Source organism: Microcaecilia unicolor, chromosome 11 (assembly GCF_901765095.1).
Source record: "Microcaecilia unicolor chromosome 11, aMicUni1.1, whole genome shotgun sequence".
NCBI lineage: Eukaryota > Metazoa > Chordata > Amphibia > Gymnophiona > Siphonopidae > Microcaecilia > Microcaecilia unicolor.
This window is the reverse complement of record NC_044041.1, coordinates 153352396-153374793: the sequence shown is the minus strand read 5'-3', so window position 1 is coordinate 153374793 and position 22398 is coordinate 153352396. Positions and strand designations below refer to the sequence as shown.

Sequence of the window (22398 nt, the reverse complement as noted above, 5' to 3'; positions counted from 1 at the left end):
CTGCTGGATGACTGAGGGGTAAACGGGGCGATCAGGGAAGACAAAGCCATAGCAGAGAGATTAAATGAACTCTTTGCTTCGGTCTTCACTGAGGAAGATTTGGGAGAGATACCGGTGCCAGAAATGGTATTCAAAGCGGACAAGTTGGAGAAACTGAATGAAATATCTATAAAACTAGAGGATGTAATGGGGCAATTTGACAAATTGAAGAGTAGCAAATCTCCTGGACCGGATGGTATTCATCCCAGACTACTGATAGAATTGAAAAATGAACTGGTGGAACTATTGTTAGTAATATGTAGTCCATGTAATGCCGATATTTTAAAAAAAGGTTCCAGAGGGGATCTGGGAAATTATAGACCGGTGAGCCTGACGTTGGTGTCGGACAAAATGGTAGAGACTTTTATAAAGAACAAAATTACAGAGCATATTCAAAAGCATGGATTAAAGAGACAAAGCCAACATGGATTTAGTGAAGGGAAATCTTGCCTCACCAATCTATTACATTTCTTTGAAGGGGTGAACAAACGTGGATAAAGGCGAACCAGTTGATCTTGTGTATCTGGATTTTCAAAAGGCGTTTGACAAAGTACCTCATGAAAGACTCCAGAAGAAATTGGAGAGTCATGGGATAGGAGGTAGTGTCTTATTGTGGATTACAAACTGGTTAAAGGATAGAAAACAGAGAGTAGGGTTAAATGGTCAGTATTCTCAATGGAGAAGGGTAGATAGTGAGGTTCCTCAGGGTCTGTGCTGGGACTGCTGCTTTTCAACATATTTATAAATGATCTAGAGATGGGAGTAACTAGTGAGGTAATTAAATTTGCTGACAACACAAAGTTATTCAAAGTTGTTAAATCGCGAGAGGATTGTGAAAAATTACAAGAGGACCTTATGTGCCTGGGAGACTGGGCGTCTAATGGCAGATGACGTTTAATGTGAGCAAGTGCAAATTGATGCATAAGGGAAAGAGGAACCCAAACTATAGCTACGTAATGCAAGGTTCCATGTTGGGAGTCACCGACCAAGAAAGGGATCTCGGCATCGTTGTTAATGATACGTTGAAATCCTCTGCTCAGTGTGCTGTGGTGGCTAAGAAAGCAAATAGAATGTTAGGTATTATTAGGAAAGGAATGGAAAACAAAAGTGAGGACGTTATAATTCCTTTATATCAGTCCATGGTGCGACCGCACCTCGAATATTGTGTTCAACTCTGGTCACCACATCTCAAAAAAGATGTGGAGAGGCATTTTCCAACAGTGGCCAATCCAGATCACAAATACCCGGCAAGATCCCAAAAATGTACAAAACATTTTATACTGCTTATCCCAGAAATAGTGGATTTTCCCCAAGTTCATTTAATAACGGTCTATGGACTTTTCCTTTAAGAAGCCGTCCAAACCTTTTTAAAACTCCGCTAAGCTAACCGCCTATACCACATTCTCTGGCAACAAATTCCAGAGTTTAATTACACGTTGAGTGAAGAAATATTTTCTCCGATTCGTTGTAAATTTACTACATTGTAGCTTCATCGCATGCCCCCTAGTCCTAGTATTTTTGGAAAGTGTGAACAGACGCTTCACATCTACCCGTTCAACTCCACTCATTATTTTATAGACCTCTATCATATCTCCCCTCAGCCGCCTTTTCTCCAAGCTGAAGAGCCCTAGCTGCTTTAGCCTTTCCTCATAGGGAAGTCATCCCATCCTCTTTATCATTTTTGTCGCCCTTCTCTGCACCTTTTCTAATTCCACTATATCTTTTTTGAGATGCGGTGACCAGAATTGAACACAATATTTGAGGTGCAGTTGCATCATGGAGCGATACAAAGGCATTATGACATCCTCATTTTTGTTTTCCATTCCTTTCCTAATAATACCTAACATTCTATTTGCTTTCTTAGCCACAGCAGCACACAGAGCAGAAGGTTTCAACGTATCATGAACGACGACACCTAGATCCCTTTCTTGGTCTGTGATCCATAACGTGGAAACTTGCATGACATAGCTATAATTTGGGTTCTTCTTTCCCACATGCATCACTTTGCACTTGCTCACATTAAACGTCATCTGCCATTTAGATGCCCAGTCTCGTAAGGTCCTCTTGTAATTTTTCACAATCCTCCCGCGATTTAATGACTTTGAATAACTTTGTGTCATCGGTAAATTTAATTACCTCACTAGTTACTCCCATCTCTAGGTCTTTTATAAATATGTTAAAAAACATAACTTAAAAATATCCATACTAGATCAGACCAATGGTCCATCTAGCCCAGTATCCTGTTTCCAACAGTGGCTAATCCAGGTCACAAGTACCTGGCGGAAACTCAAACAGTAGCAACATTCCATTCTACCAATCCCAGGGCAAGCAGTAATCTCATGAGAATATAGACGTTTGGACACTGTATAACTCAAATTCACTGTGGGCTGCACAGTCCCAAACAAAACATTCAGTTGTTCCGGAGGCAGTGGCAGCAGCAAGCTTTGAATAAAAGGGTAGGGAAGGAGAAGAGTGTTTACACTAAGAAAAGAGAATCAGGGAGCTGCACATAGATTCAGTGAGTACTGTCTCTGACCTCCAGGCCTTGCAGAGAAGAACACTTCTATAGATCATACAATTTGCACATAAGGCCTATTTTTTAAATTGCTCATCTAGGTAAAGATTGGTATTTGTGGGTTCAAGACCTGCACCATTCCTTAAGTATTAAACAAAAGGCTCCCTGAATGCAGAGACTGTTGTAAAATGTGTACAAAGTTGGCAGGATATACATGTGCAAGTGCTGCCATGTCCAACGGGAACTGCCATTCTAGTAAGAAACACTTTTCACAAATAGAATATCACTTGAGGGTTTAAACCTGTAATTGACAGACTTTACACAACTGTATGTCTAGGAAGAGACTATTTAGTTGTTGAGCAAAATAACTTTTTTGAAATTTTGAGGTGATTTTAAACAGAAAGTGTAAGCATACTTGCTCTTCCATTACTGGTACAAACCCTAAGAACAAAAGAGCAGTCAGCTGGCATTCCTGCCACAGAGCAGTGTAAATGCCAATGTCCAGATTTGATAAAATATGCCTATATTACCACTGTAAAATCAGAAATGCTCGTATACTTTTCTGGCTTGCCCAAAACACACCCACTCTTCCAAACTCTTCTGCTGTCTCCTTTTGCACATTAAATAATTGCTTTCTAAATAACTGTTTTTTTTGTATTTTTTTGTTTTCTGTAAAACCTATGCAGCCTTCTAAACTGACTTCCCTAATCAGTTTATCCCTAATCTGTTTATAGTATCAAGATTTCAAAAAACCAGAAAACCAAATGAGTTCCTTCCCAGTAACTCCTAGACTTTCCAGAGATTGAACAATTTTGTGGTCCACTCGGTCAAAAGCACTGGATAGGTCAAACTGCAGCAGCAGAGCTTTCCTACCTTCATTCAATAATTTACGAGCATTATTTATCAATGAACCAAAGACTGTCTCGGTGCTGAAGTTTGACCTAAATCCTGAAGGAAAGGATAGTGAATTTCCTGGAAGCCAATAAGTTGCAAGATCCGAGACAACATGGTTTTACCAAACGGAAATCGTGCCAAACAAATCTCATTGAATTCTTTGATTGGGTGACAGGAGAATTGAATCAGGGACGAGCTATAGACGTAATCTACTTAGATTTCAGCAAAGCTTTTGACACGGTTCCCCACAGGAGGCTCTTAAATAAACTGGATGGGCTGAAGATAGGACCCGAAGTGGTGAACTGGATTAGGAACTGGTTGACGGACAGAAGCCAGAGGGTGGTGGAGAATGGAATTCGCTCGGAGGAGGGAAAGGTGAGTAGTGGTGTGCCTCAAGGATCGGTGCTGGGACCGATTCTGTTCAATATATTTGTGAGTGACATTGCCAAAGGGTTAGAACGTAAAGTTTGCCTATTTGCGGATGATACTAAGATCTGTAACAGAGTGGACACCCGGGAGGGAGTGGAAAACATGAAAAAGGATCTGAGGAAGCTAGAAGAATGGTCTAAGGTTTGTCAATTAAAATTCAATGCGAAGAAATGTAAAGTGATGCACTTAGGGAATAGAAATCCTCGGGAGACGTATGTGTTAGGCGGGGAGAGTCTGATAGGAACGGACGGGGAGAGGGATCTTGGGGTGATAGTATCTGAGGATCTGAAGGCGACGAAACAGTGTGACAAGGCGGTGGCCGTAGCTAGAAGGTTGTTAGGCTGTATAGAGAGAGGTGTGACCAGCAGAAGAAAGGGGATGTTGATGCTCCTGTATAAGTCGTTGGTGAGGCCCCACCTAGAGTATTGTGTTCAGTTTTGGAGGCCGTACTTTGCGAAGGATGTAAAAAGAATTGAAGCGGTGCAAAGAAAAGCTACGAGAATGGTATGGGATTTGCGTTACAAGACGTATGAGGAGAGACTTGCGGACCTGAACATGTATACTCTGGAGGAAAGGAGAAACAGGGGTGATATGATACAGACGTTCAAATATTTGAAAGGTATTAATCTGCAAACTAACCTTTTCCGGAGATGCGAAGGAGGTAGAACGAGAGGACATGAAATGAGATTGAAGGGGGGCAGACTCAAGAAAAATGTCAGGAAGTATTTTTTCACGGAGAGAGTAGTGGATGCTTGGAATGCCCTCCCGCAGGAGGTGGTGGAAATGAAAACGATAACAGAATTCAAGCATGTGTGGGATAAACATAAAGGAATCCTGTTCAGAAGGAATGGATCCTAAGGAGCTTAGCCGAGATTGGGTGGCAGATCCGGTGGCGGGAGGCGGGGATAGTGCTGGGCAGACTTATACGGTCTGTGCCAGAGCCGGTGGTGGGAGGTGGGACTGGTGGTTGGGAGGCGGGGATAGTGCTGGGCAGACTTATATGGTCTGTGCCAGAACTGGTGGTGGGAAGCGGAGCTGGTGGTTGGGAGGCAGGGATAGTGCTGGCAGACTTACACGGTCTGTGCTCTGAAAAGGACAGGTACAAATCAAGGTAAGGTATACACAAAAAGTAGCACATATGAGTTTATCTTGTTGGGCAGACTGGATGGACCATGCAGGTCTTTTTCTGCCGTCATCTACTATGTTACTATGTAAATCCAGATTGTGAAGAGTGGAGAATACTATGGCAATCTAAATAATCATACAACTGGTGGGCCACCACTCCATTAGCTTGCAGAAAAGTGGTATAGACGCTGTTGGTCTATAATTTGAAATTAAGTTTCTGGGTTCTTTGTTATTCTTCATAATAGGAGTAACAACAAGTTCTCCCAAGTCCAGGGGAAATTCCCCTAAATGTAATGAGGTATGTAACTAGTCTAATAACATAAATTTAAAATTGCATGAAGCAGATTTCATAAGGAGGACAAGTATCTAGAATACAGTAAGAGGAAGCGTACTTTTTATATAAAGCGTCCACAAGGGACCAAGATATGAGAGAAAATTCCCTCCACGCTCTATTGACAGACAGTAAATGAGGGTTGGAAATTTTTAAAAATCCCAATCTTGATTATTATTCATAAATGGCTGTTATTTTAGAGCTGAAATAATCTGGAAGGCTGAGGGTCTTTTAATCTGTGATGTTGTACAAGGTTCAACATTAGTAAGATCAGTAAATATCTTGAAAATAAATTTTGTATCTAAGGAGTTACTAAGAACTAATTTAGGGGTCCTTTTACTAAGCTGTGGGAAAAAGGGCCCAATTATCACCGGGTTAGCGCCGCGCTATAAAAACCATTTTTTTCTGGCACACCGGAAATGGCACACGCTTGAGGCAGAACTACTGCTGGTGGCCATGTTGGACCAGTGGTAGTTCCAAGTTAGCATGTGGTAAGCCTGCGTTGGGCTTACCAATGCTTTGTAAAAGGGTCCCTCATAATAATATCTTTCTTTTCAATTTTAGCATGTTCTTGCAATCTTTATTTACCAATTTCCAACTCAGTTTTTTCTCATCAGATAGATGTTTACGCAATAGTCTTTCTGCAGACCTGCATTTCCTCTTTAGAGCTAGCAATCCAGTCAAACCATTTATCTGAGGATCTAATTATTCTGGGTCTGGATTTATATGGAGCCAAATTATCTAGAATCTCCTTACTAAAATAAAACCAATCATTAATAAAAATCAAAGGAGTCCCGAGATACACTGTTTTTATGAAACTGGGACCACCAAAATACAACATGATCTATAGCTCCTCTAGATAGATACGAAATTCTCTGTCATGATCTAGATTTCCCTATCTGTCTCCAAACTATGTTAAATTGATATAAAAAATGGTCTGACCAGGGTACTCCAGCCAGGTATCTTCTGGGAAGGAAATATCTAAACTGACATCAGCTATAGAAATGCTATTAAATCCAGTTGATGTCCTTTAATGTGTGTAGGTCTAGAGCTAGGAACTTGTTAATTCAAAGCTTTTAAATAGGAATAAAGACTTGATATATTAGCAGAAATATTAGGCTTTTCTAAATGCAATTTGATATCTCCCAGCAATAAATTATATTTTGAATTTAAGGAATTTTGAATCATAATTTATCTTATAGTATCCTCAGCCAACCCAGGCTGTATTATCCCTTATCCAGAAATTGAACCAGATGCCCATAACATAGCTGACCTTGCCTAATGCAATTTAGAATGTTAAGAATAAACAGTGTGATTTTTCATATTTGTTCTTTAGGTATATGTAGGGGTTTTCTTGCAATGGTGTAATATATTTTTTTTGTTTAAGCGTTTTGCCCGTGCCGACAAACGGGGAAAGTTACCACGCTGGATCCAGGAGCACCTGACTGATGCCAACCTGAACCTGACTGTGGATGAGGCAGTGCAGGTTGCCAAGTACTTCCTGCGCCAGATGGCACAGCCATTCCGTAAGGTACGTACCATATAATGAGAGAGGTTGCATACATCCAGTCTCGCGGTGAGATTTGTGTCTCATCTCTCATGCCTCCACTGCTGAAAGCAGAACTGAGACAAAACGTGTTGCAGGCTCCACCAGCTCCTCTCATGCTGCTTCATGTACAGCTTCTGCTCCCAAGGATGCCCAGACCATGGGGCCACTAAGTCCAAACAACATGCCTCAGCAGAGAAACTACACCCAGGAAAATTCAATCCTTTTAAAGAGCAGCACATCCTGATAGATAAAAGCAAGACCACAAAGCAGCAAAAAAGTCAACCCCTCTGCTGAACCAGCACAGCTGACTGTGCTTGCAAAAAATAAAAGGCAGGAGAAGAACAAAAAAATTTCCCACAAAAAGCTGCAAGCACAAGCCAAAAGGGTGGAAGCCACCAAAACAGCAAGTTCAAAGAACAAATTTCAAGGGCAATCAGTTTTGATGTTCTAAACTGTTCATTCCTCATCCTACTACTACTACTACTACTATTTAACATTTCTAAAGTACTACCAGGGTTGCGCAGCGCTGTACAATTAACAAAGGAGGACAGTCCCTGCTCAAAGGAGCTTACAATCTAAAGGACGAAAAGTGCAGTCAATCAAGATTGAGGCAGTCTAGATTTCCTGGATAGAGGTACAATGGTTAGGTGCCGAAAGCGACATTGAAGAGGTGGGCTTTGAGCAAGGATTTGAAGATGGGTAGGGAGGGGGCTTGACGTATGGGCTCAGGGAGTTTATTCCAAGCATAGGTTGAGGCGAGGCAGAAAGGGCGGAGTCTGGAGTTGGCGGTGGTGGAGAATGGTACTGAGAGGAGGGATTTGTCCTGTGAGCGGAGGTTACGGGTAGGAGCGTAAGGGGAGATGAGGGTAGAGAGGTAGTGACGGGCTGCAGATTGAGTGCATTTGTAGGTTAGTAGGAGAAGCTTGAACTGTATGCGGTACCTGATCGGAAGCCAGTGAAGTGACTTGAGGAGAGGGGTGATATGAGCATATCGGTCTAGGCGGAAGATAAGACGCGCAGCAGAGTTCTGAATGGATTGAAGGGGAGATAGATGTATGTACGCACATGGTATATATATATATACCATGATCTGTTCCATATAAGTTATGTTCCATGTATGTTATCATTTATGTAGGCACCATACGCAATAACCTTTGCAATTCTAAAGCCACATTGAGCCTGCAAATTGGTGGGAAAATGTGCGATACAAATACTACAAATAATAAAATAATAATAGATAGTTAAGTGGGAGGCCAGTGAGGAGTAGGTTACAGTAGTCAAGGCGAGAGGTAATGAGAGAGTGGATGAGAGTTCGGGTGGTGTGCTCAGAGAGGAAAGGGCGAATTTTGCTGATGTTATAGAGAAAGAAGCGACAGGTCTTGGCTGTCTGCTGGATATGGGCAGAGAAGGAGAGGGAGGAGTCGAAGATGACTCCGAGGTTGCGGGCAGATGAGACGGGGAGGATGAGGGTGTTATCGACTGAAATAGAGAGTGGAGGGAGAGGAGAAGTGGGTTTGGGTGGAAAGACAATGAGCTCGGTCTTGGCCATGTTCAGTTTCAGGTGGCGGTTGGACATCCAGGCAGCAATGTCGGATAAGCAGGCCGATACTTTGGCCTGGGTTTCCGCAGTGATGTCTGGTGTGGAGAGATAAAGCTGGGTGTCGTCAGCATAAAGATGATATTGGAAACCATGAGATGAGATCAGCGAGCCCAGGGAAGAGGTGTAGATTGAAAAAAGAAGGGGTCCAAGGACAGATCCCTGAGGAACTCCAACAGAGAGTAGGATGGGGGTGGAGGAAGATCCATGAGAATGTACTCTGAAGGTACGGTGGGAGAGATAAGAGGAGAACCAGGAAGAGGACAGAGCCCTGGAACCCAAATGAGGATAGTGTAGCAAGTAGTAAATTATGATTGACAGTGTCAAAAGCGGCGGATAGGTCGAGTAGGATGAGGATGGTGACCTTTGGATTTGGCAAGGAACAGATCATTACAGACTTTAGTGAGTGCCGTTTCTGTCGAATGTAGAGGGCGAAAACCGGATTGAAGCGGATCGAGGATGGCATGAGAGGACAGAAAATCAAGGCAGCGGCTGTGAACGGCGCGTTCATGTATCTTGGAGAGGAAGGGTAGGAGGGAGATAGGGCAGTAGTTGGAAGGGCAGGTAGGGTCTAGTGATAGTTTTTTGAGGAGTGGTGTGACTACAGCATGCTTGAAGGAGTCACGGACAGTTGCAGTGGAGAGAGAGAGGTTGAGGATATGACAGATGGGGGGGTGACTAGGAGAGATGGTGTTTAGTAAGTTAGTGGGGATGGGATCAGAGGAACAGGTGGTGCATTTAGAGGAGGAAAGAAGGTGGACGGTTTCCTCCTCGGTGATATCAGGAAAAGAGGAGAAGGAGGCCAGGGTTGGTTGGTTGAGGGAGTGGGTTAAAAGGTGACCGACGTGCCGTGCATGCGCAGAACAGCACAGCTGTCCCTTCATGAGTCTCTCCCAACCGTGCCCTGCATGCGCAGAACAGCGCAGCTGTTCTACGCATGTTTCACCACACCCTAACAGATCTGACAGCAGCGCGGTTATCCGCTGCTTCACAGAGAAGAGACTTTTTTTTTTTTTTTTAATTTTTTATTTATGCAAATTTTATTTTATACATCCAAAGCAAGGCTTTGTCAAAAAGCTTCAGTTATTAACAGGAATACCAAATAATGGGAATACTCCCAGGAAATAAATTTCTATAATTACATAGTCCTCAATATAGGAGGAGACTGTACATATAAACCTAATAAGAGGTTAGGTATTATATAAACAACAAAAAAAATAAAAAAGAAAAAGAAGGCGTCTAGGTATTTAACATCAAACAATATAAGTCCGTAATAGAAACTCTCATGACGGCTTAGGATTCCTTGCATTTAAAAATGATCGAAGCTGAACCGGGTCAAAGAAATGATATGTCTCTGTATCAAAGAAAATTACACATTTACAAGGAAAACGTAATTGGAATTTTGCTCCCAATTGAACAGTCTCTTGTCTCATTATCAAGAATTTATTTCGTCTTTCTTGTGTGGCCCTCGACACATCCGGAAAGATTTGAATCCTTTCACCGATAAAGGTGATCATTGAAGTTTGTCTCAAATATAACCTTAACAAGGATTCTTTATCAGCTAGAAACACAAATGATACCAAAAGCGTAGATCTAAATTCAACCTCCTCCTGTGATTGCTCTAATAAAGCTGATATATCAAGACTCACAGAGGGTTGACCCCTCTGCGATATAGTTTTCACAGGAAGGAAATAAATCTTTTGCACAGGAGGAAGGTTGTTTTCTGAATATTTAAATACTTCTATCAGAAACTTTTGAAACAGATCTCTTGGTGAGGTATATTTAAGAGAAGGAAAGTTTAACAATCTCAGGTTTAAACACCTACTTCGATTTTCTAGATTCTCAATCTTTCTTTGCATTAAGTCCACATTTTGAAATATTTTAATCTCTTGATCTTTTATCTGAGTTATCGAAAGATCACATTGCTGTAAATTCTTCTTTTGAGTAGACAATTCAGATTGAAGATTTTCAATTTTCAAAGAGTTAGTATTCGTATTAGTTACAAAATTCAAGCATACCTTATGCAAAGATTCTATAGCACACCATAGAGATTCTAATGTAACACTCGATGGTTTCTCCAAAGATTGCAGGGTCACGGGTGGGTTAGGCTGGTCAGCAATACTTTGCTGAACCGCAGATATTTGCTCCATGGAGTTGTCTGTAATCCTGCTTTCCTTGGGAGTACTTTCCAGATTCGATTTTTCGCGGGGAATCCCCGCTATTGGCAGCGCCATTTCTCCAGAGGAGTTCTCCCTCCCCAACTCCGCAGCCACTTTCTCAGGCCGAAGGGCGGGACTTCCTCCCGGAGTGCTTCCTGCCACTCGAATCTGCGACGGACTTCGGGGGCTTAGCGAGAGTTCGCTATCCAAGCCCGGACTCCTCTCGGTCTCGGGCAGCGGAGCGCCCAATGGTGTTACTGGAACAGTGAAGGCTGTTATTGGAGGTTGCCTTCTGGTCCGGTCGGTGGAGGGTAGGGAGATTCCTCCTCGCACTTTCCCTTTCCGTTTAGGCATAGTAGTAGAAGCGAAAAACAGTATAAGGGAAAAAAAAACTCTCCAGCTCAGACTTCAGCGTCCTACCCAGACGCCATCTTGAAACAGTCTCCGGTCGAGAAGAGACTAAAGGAAAATGAGCTTCAGTGCCTATTAGCAGCAGAAACAACAAGAACCCCAGGCCCAGATCTGTGCCTCTCCTCGATCAGTTTCTCTCTCTTCCCCCTCTCCTCTTTCTCCCTCTCTCCTTACCCGGCTCTGTCTACTCCTCTCTCGCAGAACAGAATTCTGGTTGCCGATCAACACAACAGCATACTGTTCAGTTTGGCAGCCAATGACATCAACCAGATGGCCACCTTTCTCTGCAGATAGACAGAGAGGAGAGGGGAGGCGGTGGTCCGTGGCTCTCTCTCTCTCACCTTACAGTGTTTCTCCTTGAAAGGCAACGCCAACCAGGGCATGTCCCGCACGATGTCCTGTCATTGCTTCGGATCCTGGTCGGATGACACGAAGACCACCTCCACCTTGGGGCCATGCTCCGACTGGCGGAAGTGGCTGAAGAAATTGGCCAGGCTGCTGCAGAGCTGAAGGCACGGGGCGCTCACACTACAGCCACAGAAGAGCCCGAGCAAGGGGAGGCGCAAGGCCAGAGCCTGAGTGTCCACCTCCGCCCGTTCGGCGTTCACCAGTTTCTCCCCGAGCGCCTCCAGAACGAAGCCTGAACCTGACATGCTGCCTCCTGGCCAATGCCGGCTCTCCGCAGCCGCTAACCCGCCCGCGGGGGAAGACCACTGAACGGCACCTCCCCCAGCCAGTGGGCGCAGGCACCAGCGCTGCTCCACACTCCCATTGGCCTCCAACCACTGAGGGGTGTCAGGCCCCGCCCCATTGAAAGTCCTCTAGCCAATGAAAACATCCGCTGCCTTGCACCGTTTTGCTTGGCTTCGGAACAGCAACGGGCTTCAGTGGCGTACCCCTCGCATCGTTGAAACTTCTTTAGCCAGTGATACAGCCCCGGCGTTCCTCTATCCGTCCAAATTGGCTCCAGCTTGGTGAAAGGATGGTCCTCTCTCCTCACAGAATACCTGCCGATCCCTTTTTTGCTGCCGATTTGGAGGTATCTCTCTCCCTCTCCCCCTTCCTCTCTCTCTCTCTCCATTTACACTCTGACTAACTGAAGACATATGGGACCTACAATGACGGTACAAACAAAAGGAGGAAAGCACAGAAATAAAAAAAACTTGCCTGTTTTAATGGGCTTAACTACTAGTTAGTATATATAGGCAAAACCCTCGGAATTTGTTATTTTTGAACATGTGGTTTTGGTGGCTTTCACCCTTTTGACCTGTTCTTGCACCCAAGAAGCAAAAACCACCTACTGACAATTTTGACAACATCATAGGCCAAAACATGCCTATCTTATAGCCTGAGACATCCTTACCAATTCCTACCACTTCTGGTGGACCACCTCAAACAGCTGTGCTCCAACTACTACAAAAGTTTCTTCAGGAAAGTGCAGTCCTACTTCAGAATTCTTCAGACACACTAACCTCCTTTGATGCCTTCCTTGAGCTTCAACACCCCAGCTATCCCAGCAAGGCTTTCATTTCTGTCATCTATTGATTATGCCAGAGTGAATTGTCTTGAAAGTCAGGATCAAGAATCTGATAATGTGTAGGGAGCCAATGAAGCTTTCCCCCCCACCAAATATATATTTATTTTATAACCAAAACAGAGTACAAATGTCCAAATATAACACTAAAGAGGAACACAGGTCAGGTTTGCATCAACACTGGCGCCCTCTCAGAAACAGCCAATCCCCACCCCACAAAAAAAAAAAAAAAAAAAAATATATATATATATATATGTATATTGTAACCAGGTACCTCTCTTGTGCAGCCAAGGATAGAACAATCTCTTCTAGCCACAGGCTCCCGGTACAATGAAGAAATAGATGTCCACCAGTAACTTCAATCTTAAGGACTTTTATTCCATGCAGGTTTCTAGTACACAGTTCCAACAGCAGCATAGCACATACCAGGATTCAATACAGGCTTACAGGCTCCAGTCTGGGCTCTTTATCCAGTGCACAATAAACAGTAATTCAATTCCCAAGACAAATCACAGTTCAGTCACCAAGCAGCCTTTTCTACCTTCTATCCTCTTTACATTCAGGAGAGTTCAATATTTTAGGGACTCCTTCTACCCAAGGGTTTTCCCCTGCATCAGCTTCACAGTGAATTCAATACTTTTGGGACTTCCTCTCACCCAAGGAATTTCAGCCTGCTTCAGTACTTTAGGGACCTCCCTGCCCAAGGGTTTTCAGCCTGCAAATACTTTAGGGACCTTCCTGCCCAAGGGTTTTCAGCCTGCAACTGCTTCTGGCCTTCTGCTTCTCTCTCCTGAACTGAATTCCACTGCTGGAACTCCTTCCCACCTGCCTAATCAATCCCTGGCTTCAGCTACCACCACCAATCATTCCCCTTCCATTAGCTTCCTCACACCCAAACCAGCTGAGTTGAGCATTAGACTAATGAGGAGCTCCTGCACACAGGGTTTCCTATCTCTCTTTCCCCCTAGTGGCAGCCAATCTACACCTCCTGTTAGCTTACACCCATGTCCTCCCGTATTGCAGCTAGGAGTCCAGTCCGGGTTTTCCATCTCACCCAGTGTCTCCTTGCCTGCAATGCCTTCTGGGACTTGTAGTTCAGACTGAAACTGCCTTAACCCAACTATCCTGGAGGTGACTTTATCACTATATATATATATATATATATAATATATATATATATAATATCCCTATGCATGCTACTATCCCAGACAGAAATGAGGGCTCAACAAGACATACAAAATGTAACAAGCATTAAGCACTCTACTCCTAGCAACAGGCGTTAATGTTGTCCAGAAGGGTTCCCAAACGAAACTTACATAGTAACATAGTAAGTGACGGCACATAAAGACCTGTGCGGTCCATCCAGTCTTCCCAACAAGATAAACTCATTATACTTGATATGTGATACTTTACATATATACCAGAGTTTGATTTGTCCTTGCCATTCTCAGGGCACAGACCGTATAAGTCTGCCCAGCACTCATACTAAAAGTTCTGAAGCTAACGTCAAAGCCTCTTAAAATTTACACTCAAGCCCATCCCTATCTATTCAGTCATGATCAGGGCACAGACTGTAGAAGTCTGCCCAGAACCGGTTTCGCTTCCCAATTACCAGCGTCGCCACCTAATCTCCTCTAAGATTCCATGGATCCATTCCTTCTAAACAGGATTCCTTTGTGTTTATCCCTCACATGTTTGAATTCCATTACCGTTTTCATCTCCACCACCTCCCGCGGGAGGACATTCCACGTATCCACCACCCTCGCCGTGAAAAAATACTTCCTGACATTACTTCTGAGTCTGCCTCCCTTCAACCTCAATTCATATCCTCTAGTTCTACCACCTTCCCGTCTTTGGAAAAGGTTTGTTTGCGGATTAATAACTTTCAAATATTTGAACGTTGGTATCATGTCACCCCTGTTTCTCCTTTCCTCCAAAGTATACATGTTCAGGTCGGCAAGTCTCTCGTACGGTTTGCAACGTAAATCCCATACCATTTTCGTAGCTTTTCTTTGCACCGCTTCCAGTCTTTTTACATCCTTAGCTAGATATGGCCTCCAAAACTGAACACAACACTCCAAGTGGAGCCTCACCAATGACTTGTAGAGGGGCATCAACACCTCCTTTCTTCTGTTAGTTATACCCATTTCTGAGCAGCCTAGCATCCTTCTGGCCATGGCCATTACCTTGTCACATTGTTTCTTCACCTTCAGATCCTCAGACACCAACACCCCAAAGGTCTCTCTCCTTAATCGAGCTTACTAATCTCTCCCCTCATATCCAGTATCTCTCTTTCTGGTTTGTGCACCCCAAGTGCATCACTCTACACTTCTCGGCATTAAATTTTAACTACTAGACCCTCGACCATTCTTCTACTGTTTGGAGATCCCTTCTCATCGTTTCTACTCCCTCCAGGGTATCCTCTCTATTGACTATTTTCGTGTCATCCGCAAAAAAGGCAAATCTTTCCTTCCAACCTTTCAGCAATATCACCCACAAATATATTAAACAGAATAGGCCCCAGCACCGACCCCTGAGGAACTCCACTGCTCACCTGCCTTTCCTCCAAGCGGATTCCATTTACCGCCACCTGTTGGTCAACTAGTTTCTTAACCAGTTCACCACCTTTGGTCCTAAGTTCAACTCTTTCAGCTTATTCACGAGTCTTCTGTGGGGGATCGTATCAAAGGCTTTGCTGAAGTCCAAGAAGATTACAACTAGCGCACGTCCTTCATCCAATTCTTTGGTCACCCAGTCAAAGAAGTCAATAAGATTCATTTGGCAGGATTTTCCTTTGGTAAAGCCATGTTGCCTGGGGTCCTGTAACCCACTGGTTTCTAGAAAGTTAACGTTAACTATCCTTTCTTTCATTAGCAACTCCATTATTTTTCCTACCACTGACATGAGACTTACCGGTCTCCACTTTCCCACTTCTTCCCTGTCTCCACTTTTGTGAAGAGGGACCACATCCGCTCGTCTCCAATCCCGCAGAACCTCTCCCGTCTCTAAAGATCTATTAAATCTTTAAGAGGTCCTGCCAATTCCTCTCTGAGCTCCTTCAGTATCCTGGGATATATCCCTTGCGGCCCCATACTCTTGTCCACTTTCAGATTCTCCAGCTGTTTATAAACTCTTAAGTAAATGGCACAGTATCAACTCCATTCCCAGATGTTCCCTCAGCAGCCGACCGCCAATGAAGCTGTTTAAGAAGTGGTGTAATATGATCCCATCTTTTTGCTTGGCGTATACGGCAAGCAGCAGTATTTTGAAGGGAATGTAACTGTTTTAATTCAGACTGGTTTACGCTGGCATACATCATGTTGCAGTAATCCAGCTTAGATGAGATAAAGGCTTGGTAGAGTGTATGTAATGAATCGGCATCCAGGAAATAACAAATCAGCATCCAGGAAATAACAAATTGATCTAAGTTTGCGGAGGGAGAGAAAACCTGCTTTCAAAAGTGTGGAAATGTGCTTGGGAAAAGTGGGATGGATATCAAGGATCGCTCCTAAATAATGGAAAGAGTCTTCTGGAATAATGAGCAAGTTAAAAAGCATTGAGGAGGGATTCGAATGACCTGTAATCCAGCATGCTATTTTTTTTCATGGTTAAGAAAAAAATGATGTTCTGAAAGCCAAGTTTAAGGCAGGTTTATAGAGGAATTGGGTCGATATTATGAACATCTGTGTGGTAAATTAAAAGAATATTATCTGCATAAAAATAAAAGCTGGTTCCAAATGGTTGAATCAGTGTTGCCCTAGGATTTAGAAAGATATTGAAAAGAATGGGTGATAGAATGGATCCTGATCCTTGAGGGACACCACAAGTGGTAGGTTACCATCTAAATTGGTTTATTGCAACATTGTATATGTGGGCTGTACAAGCATGGTTTTGAAAAATCTACAGAGAGTTCAAAATTTAGCGATTAGAGTTATTTTCATTATGTCAGGATTAACCAATATCACCATTTGTCAGCGGCGTAGCGAGGCCGGCTGACACCCGTGGCGGGTCGCCGCTGCGCACCCCCCCCCCCCCCTCGGCGCGTGTGCACACCCCCCCCCCCCCCGGAGTGCATCTTTATCGCTGGTGCTCCGCCCCGCCGAGTGCACGTCGTCTCTGGGAGCTGCGTCGGCTCCGTTGGTTCCCTGCTTTCTCTGCCCCGGAACAGGAAGTAACCTGTTCCGGGGCAAAGAGAGCAGGTAAAGAGTAGTTACTTACCTGTAGCAGGTGTTCTCCGAGGACAGCAGGCTATATATTCTCACATGTGGGTGACGTCACGTCAGCCCGGAGGTCTTTCTAGCGAAGTCTTGAAATCTTTAAGTGTCCCTTGTCGGGCGGGCGGGCGGGCACACTGCGCATGCTCCTCTTCCCGCCCGCTGCGCGGACATGTTCCTCAGTTATATCCAAAAGATTAGAGGAATACAACTCCTAAGGGGAGGTGGGAGGGTTGTGTGAATATATAGCCTGCTGTCCTCGGAGAACACCTGCTACAGGTAAGTAACTACTCTTTCTCCGAGCACAAGCAGGCTAATATTCTCACATGTGGGGTATCCCTAGCCCCCAGGCTCACTCAACATAACAAACAATGGTCAATTGAACCTCGCAACGGCGAGGACATAACGTAGATTGACCTGAAACAAAACTCAACTAACTGAGAGTGCAGCCTGGAACAGAATAAAAATGGGCCTAGGGGGGTTGGAGTTGGATTCTAAACCCCAAACAGACTCTGCAGCACCGACTGCCCAAACCGACTGTCGCGTCGGCTATGCTGCTGAAGGCAGTAATGAGATGTGAATGTGTGGATTGAAGACCACGTCGCAGCTTTGCAAATCTCTTCAATAGTGACTGACCTTAGATGAGCCCTGATGCAGCCATGGCTCTAACATTATGAGCCGTGACATGACCGTCTAAAGTCAGCCCAGCTTGGGTGTAAGTGAAGGAAATGCAATCTGCTAGCCAATTAGATATAGTGCGTTTCCCCACAGCAACTCCCCTCTTGTTGGGATTAAAAGAAATAAACAACTGGGCGGACTGTCTGAAGGGGCTTGTCCGCTCCACGTAACAGGCCAATGCTCTTTTACAGTCCAAAGTGTGCAACTTGCTTTCGCCAGGGCTCATATGAGGAGGGGGAAAGAATGTTGGCAAGACAATTGACTGGTTCAGATGGAACTCCGACACCACCTTCGGTAAGAACTTAGGGTAGTGCGGAGGACTACCCTGTTATGGTGAAAAGTAAGAAAAGGTGCATGAGCTACTAAAGCCTGAAGCTCACTGACCCTACGAGCTGAAGTAACCGCCACCAAGAAAATGACCTTCCAGGTCAAGTACTTCAGATGGCAGGAGTCTAGTGGTTCGAAAGGAGCTGACATCAGCTGGGTGAGGACGATGTTGAGATCCCATGACACTGGAGGAGGTTTGACAGGGGGCTTTGTCAAAAACAAACCTCTCATAAAGCGAACCACCAAAGGCTGTCCAGAGATAGGCTGACCTTCTACACGATAATGATAAGCACTGATTGCACTAAGATGGACTTTGACCGAGTTGGTTTTAAGACCAGACTCGGATAAGTGCAGAAGGTATTCAAGCAAGGTCTGTGTAGGACAAGAACGAGGATTGAGGGCCCGGCCGTCACACCAGACGGCAAACCTCTTCCACTTAAAAGCATAACATCTCTTCGTGGAATCTTTCCTGGAAGCAAGACTCGGGAGACACCCTCAGAAAGACCTGAGAAGGCAAAATCTACGCCTTCAACATCCAGGCTGTGAGGGCCAGAGACTGGAGGTTGGGATGTAGAAGCGCCCCCTCGTTCTGAGTAATGAGGGTTGGGAAACAGTCCAATCTCCATGGATCTCTGCAGGATAACTCCAGAAGCAGAGGGAACCATATCTGACGCGGCCAGAAGGGAGCTATCAGAATCATGGTGCCTCGATCTTGCTTGAGTTTCAGCAAAGTCTTCCCCACCAGAGGAATGGGAGGATATGCATACAGAAGGCCTGTCCCCCAATGAAGGAGGAAAGCATCCGATGCTAGCCTGCCGTGGGCCTGAAGTCTGGAACAGAATTGAGGGACCTTGTGAGTGTCCTGAGAAGCAAAAAGATCTATCGAGGGAGTGCCCCATACTCGAAAAATCTTTTTGGCAATAGTCATGTTCAAGGACCACTGTGAGGCTGCATAATCCTGCTCAACCTGTCGGCCAGACTGTTGTTTACACCGGCTAGATAAGTGGCTTGGAGAAACATCCCATGTTGGCGGGCCCATAGCCACATCTGCACGGCCTCCTGACACAGAGGGCGAGATCCGGTACCCCCTTGCTTGTTGGTGTAATACATTGCAACCTGATTGTCTGTCTGAATTAGAACAATTTTGTTGGATAGCCGATCTCTGAAAGCCTTTAGAGCGTTCCAGATCACTCGCAATTCCAGGAGATTGATCTGGAGATGCCTCTCCTGAAGAGACCAAGCTCCTTGAGTGTGAAGCCCATCTACATGCACTCCCCACCCCAGGAGGGATGCATCCATCGTCAGCACTTTTTGTGGCTGAGGAATTTGGAATGGGCGTCCCAAGACCAGATTGGAGCGAATGGTCCACCACTTGAGGGAGTTGCGAAAGTTGATGGACAGCTGGATGACATCCTCTAGATTCCCTGTAGCCTGAAACCACTGGGAAGCTAGGGTCCATTGAGCAGATCTCATGTGTAAACGTGCCATGGGAGTGACATGAACTGTGGAAGCCATGTGCCCCAGGAGTCTCAACATCTGCCGAGCTGTGATCTGCTGAGATGCTCGCACCCTGGAAGCCAGAGACAGAAGGTTGTCTGCTCTGGGACCGGGAAGATAGGCACAAGCTGTCTGTGTACAGAACAGAGCTCCGATGAATTCCAACTTCTGGACTAGAATGAGATGGGACTTGGGGTAATTTATCACAAAGCCCAGCAGCTCGAGCACCTGAATAGTCATTCGTAGGGACTGCAAAGTTTCCTCCGAGGAAGTGCTCCTCACCAGCCAATCGTCCAGATAAGGGAACACATGCACTCCCAGTCTGCGTAGTGACGCTGCAACAACTGCCAGGCACTTGGTAAAAACCCTGGGAGCAGACGCCAAGCCAAAAGGCAATACACAGTACTGAAAGTGCTGCGATCCCAGCCGAAATCGAAGATACTCCCTGTGAGCTGGAAGTATCTTTATGTGGGTGTAAGCATCCTTCAAGTCCAGAGAGCATAGCCAATCATTTTCCTGAATCTTGGGTAGAAGGGTGCCCAGGGAAAGCATCCTGAACTTTTCTCGGACTAGATATTTGTTCAGGCCCCTTAGGTCTAGGATGGGACACATCCCCCCTGTCTTCTTTTCCACAAGGAAGTACCTGGAATAGAATCCCAGCCCTTCTTGCCCTGGTGGAACGGGCTCGACCGCATTGGTGCTGAGAAGGGCGGAGAGTTCCTCTGCAAGTACCTGCTTGTGGTAGGAGCTGAAGGACTGAGCTCCTGGCGAGCAATTTGGAGGTTCGGAATCCAGATTGAGGGTGTACCCGGACCGAACTATTTTGAGAACCCACCGATCGGAGGTTACCAGAGGCCACCTTTGGTGAAAAAATCGTAACCTCCCTCCGACAGGTAGATCGTTTGGTACAGATACGATGATTTCAGCTATGCTCTGCTGGAGCCAGTCAAAAACCCGTCCCTGGTTTTTGCTGGGGAGCTGCAGGGGCCTGCTTCGGCGCTAGCTGCTGACGAGAGCGAGCGGGCTAGGGCCGAGCCTGAACCGGCTGTCGGGAATAAGAAGTGTACCTACAGCCCCTAGAGGCGTAAGGAGCACTTCTCCTTCCCTTAAAATATTTCCTAGAGGTGGAAGTGGATGCAGAAGGCGCCCGTCGGGAGAGAGAATCCATAGCGTTATCACGCTGGTAGAGATGATCAATCAACTCTTCTACTTTCTCTCCAAAAAGGTGATCCCCTCGGCACGGGATATCTGCTATTTTCTGCTGAGTCCTGTCCTCCAGGTTAGAGGCACGCAGCCATGAGAGTCTGCGCATCGCTATACCTTGGGCAGAAAATCTAGATACCGCATCGCAAGTGTCATAAACACCCCTGGACAGGAACTTGCGATACGCCTTCTGCTGCCTGACCACTTGGCGAAAGGGTTCAGCCTGCTCCGGTGGGAGTGCATCCACCAAACTCTCAAGTTGCCGCACAGAGTTCCGTAATTCCGTAAATGGATGCTCGTATACTACTACTACTACTATTTATCATTTCTATAGTGCTACAAGGCATACGCAGCGCTGCACAAACATAGAGGAAAGACAGTCCCTGCTCAAAGAGCTTACAATCTAATAGAGCTGGTAAGACTGGATTTTGGTCGCGAGCAAACCAGCCTGATACGCCTTTCTCCCAAAAGATCCAACGTTCTGTACTCCCGCCCCGGGGGCGCCGAGGCGTAGTTCCTAGAACTTTTGGCTCTCCTGAGAGCGGAATCCACCACCGCTGAATCATGGGGCAACTCAGCCTGCATGAGACTGGGTTCCCCGTGGACCCGATACTGGGACTCAACTTTCTTGGGGACAGATGGGCAAGAAAGAGGCTTCTCCCAGTTCCTCAACAGCACTTCCCTGAGTGTATCCTGAAGCGGAGCTGTGGCAGAAGATTTAGGTGGAGATGAATAGTCCTGGACCTCGAGCATCTTGGCCCTGGGCTCATCCACAAGCTCCACAGGGAAGGGGATGGCCTCAGACATCGCCCGAACAAAAGAGGAGAAAGACAAGCTCTCAGGAGGAGAAAGTTGTCTTTGTGGCGAGGGAGTAGAATCAGATGGGATGCCTTGAGAATCCTCGGCAGAGAACTCCTCACGCCTCTCATCATGATCAGATGAGGTATCATCAGTAGGGGCTAAAAGCTCAGATAGAGCCGCCCGAATCCGAGCCCGTCTCGACGAAGAGGCACGATGACCTCGATGGGGGATTCGAGAAGTCGACGGTCCAGAAGACTCCGGTGAAGCTTCCTCCACCGATGCTACCGGAGAGTCGACCCGGGAGGCTGGCAATACTGGCACCGAAAGCGGTACCGGTGAAAGAGACCTCACCACAGGCATAAGGCTCGATGCCGCGGGCATCTCCGGCACCGGTGACACCGGCGCCTCTGACTCCATCGGCACCGACACCACCGGCACTGTCGGCACCCCCGGTACCAAGTGCAACTGGTGCAGCATCGTTTCCATAAAAAAAAGGAAAGAGAGCCTTGATACGCTCATCCAGAGCTGCTGTCGGAAGAGGCTGTGGGGCCGGTACAGGCGCCGGAGGCAGAGTCTGGTGAGGCTGGGGAGCCGGGACTGGGCTGCCAGGTGACCCACGCATCGGTACCTCCGTAACAGAGGGGGAGCGACCCTCTCGGCACCGACACTTCTCGGGTATCGAATGTCTCGATGAACCGGAGCTCCCGGTACCGTGTTGAGAAGGAGAACAACAGCGGTGCTTCTTAGCCTTCGCCCGATGCCCGCCGTCGAGACTCCTCGGTGCCGGAGAAGAGGACGTGGAATCCACACGCCTCTTCGGGGCCGGGTCCGATGTGGGACGGTCCCGGGGGGCCTGCAAAGCAGGAGGCGTCGAGGCAGGTGGAGACCCACTCGATGCATCACTGCTCCCAGCGTGCATCGGTCGTTTGGCAGCCTGTCCCCGGACTCCCGATGCCACCTTCGACGTCGACGGTGTCGACACCGGCGTCGACGTCGAGGAACCGGATCCAAAAATCTTCTCTCATTGGGCATCTCGAGAGAGCAGGGTCCGCTTTTTCATAGCGAGACACATTTTGCAGCCCTCTGAACGATGAT

General features: G+C 46.1%; 1 protein-coding gene across 4 annotated transcripts in view; it reads left to right on the top strand.

Moving 5' to 3' along the window:
• Positions 1-22398, top strand: part of ERCC2 (ERCC excision repair 2, TFIIH core complex helicase subunit) — a 455444-nt gene that overhangs the window by 416671 nt on the left and 16375 nt on the right. For 3 of the 4 annotated variants that reach the window (XM_030217434.1, XM_030217436.1, XM_030217433.1), the window contains one exon: positions 6721-6864. The exons of the other annotated variant lie outside the window; for it this stretch is intronic. In XM_030217434.1, the coding sequence (XP_030073294.1) occupies positions 6721-6864 (144 nt within the window). The remainder of the gene's footprint in view (positions 1-6720; positions 6865-22398) is intronic. 4 annotated transcript variants of the gene reach the window in all.